General features: G+C 45.8%; 1 protein-coding gene across 1 annotated transcript in view; it reads left to right on the forward strand.

The window, feature by feature from the left end:
* Nucleotides 1–3,473, forward strand: part of LOC113568073 (serine protease HTRA1A-like) — a 28,730-nt gene continuing 25,257 nt past the window's right edge. Inside the window, exon 1 of the mRNA XM_035533169.1 lies at nt 1–1,549. Coding sequence (XP_035389062.1) covers nt 1,084–1,549 — 466 coding nt within the window. The 5' untranslated portion in view covers nt 1–1,083. The remainder of the gene's footprint in view (nt 1,550–3,473) is intronic.

The raw sequence follows: 3,473 nt of genomic DNA on the forward strand, positions 1-3,473 counted from the left end.
AAGGTATTACAAATAATCAACCTGAAAATGTAATGATTCCCAATAATGTAATTACATTATTGGTAATATTATGTACTACAATATTAGGCAAGTTATTGTATTGTTTTATTACATTATGTTGATCAGTGTTAGTCTTTTATTACAGTCATCGTGTTGCTCCATGTGAGTCTTAGGACAGTCATCGTGTTGGTCAGTGTTGGTTTTAGGACAGTCATTGTGTTGGTCAGTGTTAGTCTTAGGACAATCATCGTGTTGGTCTGTGTTAGTTTTAGGACAGTCATTGTGTTGGTCAGTGGTAGTCTTAGGACAGTCATTGTGTTGGTCAGTGGTAGTCTTAGGACAGTCATTGTGTTGGTCAGTGGTAGTCTTAGGACAGTCATTGTGTTGGTCAGTGGTAGTGTTAGGACAGTCATTGTGTTGGTCAGTGGTAGTCTTAGGGCAGTCATTGTGTTGGTCAGTGGTAGTCTTAGGACAGTCATTGTGTTGGTCAGTGGTAGTCTTAGGACAGTCATCATGTTGGCAGCATTCCTTCACATCAGCTCATCCCTACATTTCCACTGACCCTCCAGTCTGTTGTACAGTTAACCAACCCGTTTTGGTTGCCTGTCATATTTCAATGCTGTAAGGGAACATGTATGCATACACACACCAGCTGCACGGTGGTTAAATCTTCACTTTTCCAAGAATTCCAAAGAAGAATTCCATATCCAACTCACGAGAAGGGTTGGAAATCTCTCTTTACATCACAGGCAAAGCTGCCTAGTACTGGAAGATTTGACCTGAACACGTTTCAGCTCTGCCGTGTAAGTGGAGGACAGCCGTTTGTGCTCCATGCTCACGTTAGAGAGGATGGCGAGTCAGAACTCCACATCCGACAGTCTGGTCAGGGCGGCACGCCAATAGCGTGCTTGTCGACGTCGTTCGGAAAGCGTGCCAGAGCGCGCGCTCCTGCGAGCGCGTTTATAAACGCCGCAAGCGTGGAGACGAGTCTTCCTGTAGCACGAACGTGAACGCGGAGTGAAAGGCAGCCCGCGGCGGACTTCAGCGCTCTTCGGTTGCCGTTTTCATTTGGAGAAGCAAACTATGATCTGGGGGATGCTGTTCGCTCTCTTTTCCGTAGTTACGGTTTTACACGCGGACGCACGCCTCGGCAGACGGTACATCGTCGGTGGGTGTCCAAGTGTTTGTGACAAAACGATGTGCCCCACGATGCCAAAGGGCTGCTCCACGGGGCAGGTTTTGGACCAGTGCGGCTGCTGCCCGGTGTGCGCGTCCGGCGAGGGCGAGTCCTGCGGCGGCGTCGGCAAGCTGGGCGACCCGGTGTGTGGAGAAGGCTTGGAGTGCGCCGTTACCGGCGGCGTGGGACACTCGTCTACCGTCAGGCGCAGAGGGAAGAACGGCGTCTGCGTGTGCAGGAGCGGCGAGCCGGTGTGCGGCAGCGATGGGGTCTCCTACCAGAGCACCTGCGAGCTGAGGCGCGTGAGCAGCCGCGCGCAGAGGCTGCAGCAGCCGCCCGTGCTGGTCGTCCAGCGGGGCGCGTGCGGGAAGGGTAAGCGATCAGGGCTCCAGAGTGGGCAGCTTTGCTCAACTCTGAACGCATGCGTCTGTTGACCCACGCCTATTGATAAAAGTGTTGCAAGGTCAATTATATACCTTCAGCGCAAGTGGCTGCTTGTGTGTGTGTGTGTGTGTGTGTGTGTGTGTGTGTGTGTGTGTGTGTGTATGAGAGAGAGAGAGAGAGAGAGAGAGAGAGAGAGAGAGAACCAATAACAGCTTTGAGCTGTATAACACAGAATAACACTGGCACCACCAAATTCCACTCACTGGTTTAGGAAAGATTCCTTTAATGAACATTTAGTCACGGCATTAGAGACGCCACTTGGTTGAACACCTGCCACGCTCTACCAGTGACCCACCATTCTCCACCCTGCATCCAGAACGCTACTCTACCCAAACTGGTCTCACCCCACTGCTTTGTCAGTGTTACTATGCATTTAAGGCTGTGGTACCAGTAAAGTTTCCAGTAAGTGCTCTTCTGTATGTCTCTTTGTTTTGTAAAATATCCTTTTATAGCTGATATGGGGGGTTTGAGGAATTCTTTAGAATTGGAATGCTAAACTGCTCAAACAGCAGTTATACAGGGACACACACACTAAAGTTTTTATTGTTATACAGAGACACACACACTAAAGTTTTTACTGTTATACAGAAACACACACACTGCTGTTTTCACTGTTATACAGAGACACACTAACCACTGCAATGGCCCAGTAAGCCATGTTAGAAGATATGAATTAGAACTGGAATGTTTTTGTTATGTAGCAAAATATCTTGACATGAGTGTGTTTGTGTGAGTGTAACAGAACATTTTAATGTGAGTGTGTTTGTGTGAGTGTAACAGAACATCTTAATGTGAGTGTGTTTGTGTGAGTGTAACAGAACATCTTAATGTGAGTGTGTTTGTGTGAGTGTGAGTATGGAACAGAACACCTTAATGTGAGTGTGTTTATGTGAGTGTGAGTGTAACAGAACATCTTAATGTGAGTGTGTTTATGTGAGTGTGAGTGTAACAGAACACCTTAATGTGAGTGTGTTTATGTGAGTGTAACAGAACATCTTAATGTGAGTGTGTTTGTGTGAGTGTAACAGAACATCTTAACGTGTGTGTTTGTGTGAGTGTGAGTATAGAACAGAACACCTTAACGTGAGTGTGTTTGTGTGAGTGTAACAGAACACCTTAACGTGAGTGTGTTTGTGTGTATGTAACAACACCTTAACGTGAGTGTATTTGTGTGACTGCGAGTATGGAACAAAACACCTTAATGTGAGTGTGTTTATGTAAGTGTAACAGAACATCTTAATGTGAGTGTGTTTGTGTGAGTGTAACAGAACATCTTAACGTGAGTGTGTTTGTGTGAGTGTGAGTGTAACAGAACACCTTAACGTGAGTGTGTTTGTGTGAGTGTGAGTATAGAACAGAACACCTTAATGTGAGTGTGTTTGTGTGAGTGTAACAGAACATCTTAACGTGTGTGTTTGTGTGAGTGTGAGTATAGAACAGAACATCTTAACGTGAGTGTGTTTGTGTGAGTGTGAGTATAGAACAGAACACCTTAACGTGAGTGTGTTTGTGTGAGTGTGTTTGTGTGTATGTAACAACACCTTAATGTGAATGTGTTTGTGTGACTGCGAGTATGGAACAGAACATCTTAACGTGAGTGTGTTTGTGTGACTGCGAGTATGGAACAGAACATCTTAACGTGAGTGTGTTTGTGTGACTGCGAGTATGGAACAGAACATCTTAACGTGAGTGTGTTTGTGTGAGTGTGTTTGTGTGTATGTAACAACACCTTAACGTGAATGTGTTTGTGTGACTGCGAGTATGGAACAGAACACCTTAACGTGAGTGTGTTTGTGTGAGTGTAACAGAACATCTTAATGTGAGTGTGTTTGTGTGAGTGTGAGTGTAACAG

The sequence above is a fragment of the Electrophorus electricus genome, chromosome 13 (assembly GCF_013358815.1).
Source record: "Electrophorus electricus isolate fEleEle1 chromosome 13, fEleEle1.pri, whole genome shotgun sequence".
NCBI classification, from domain to species: Eukaryota; Metazoa; Chordata; class Actinopteri; order Gymnotiformes; family Gymnotidae; genus Electrophorus; species Electrophorus electricus.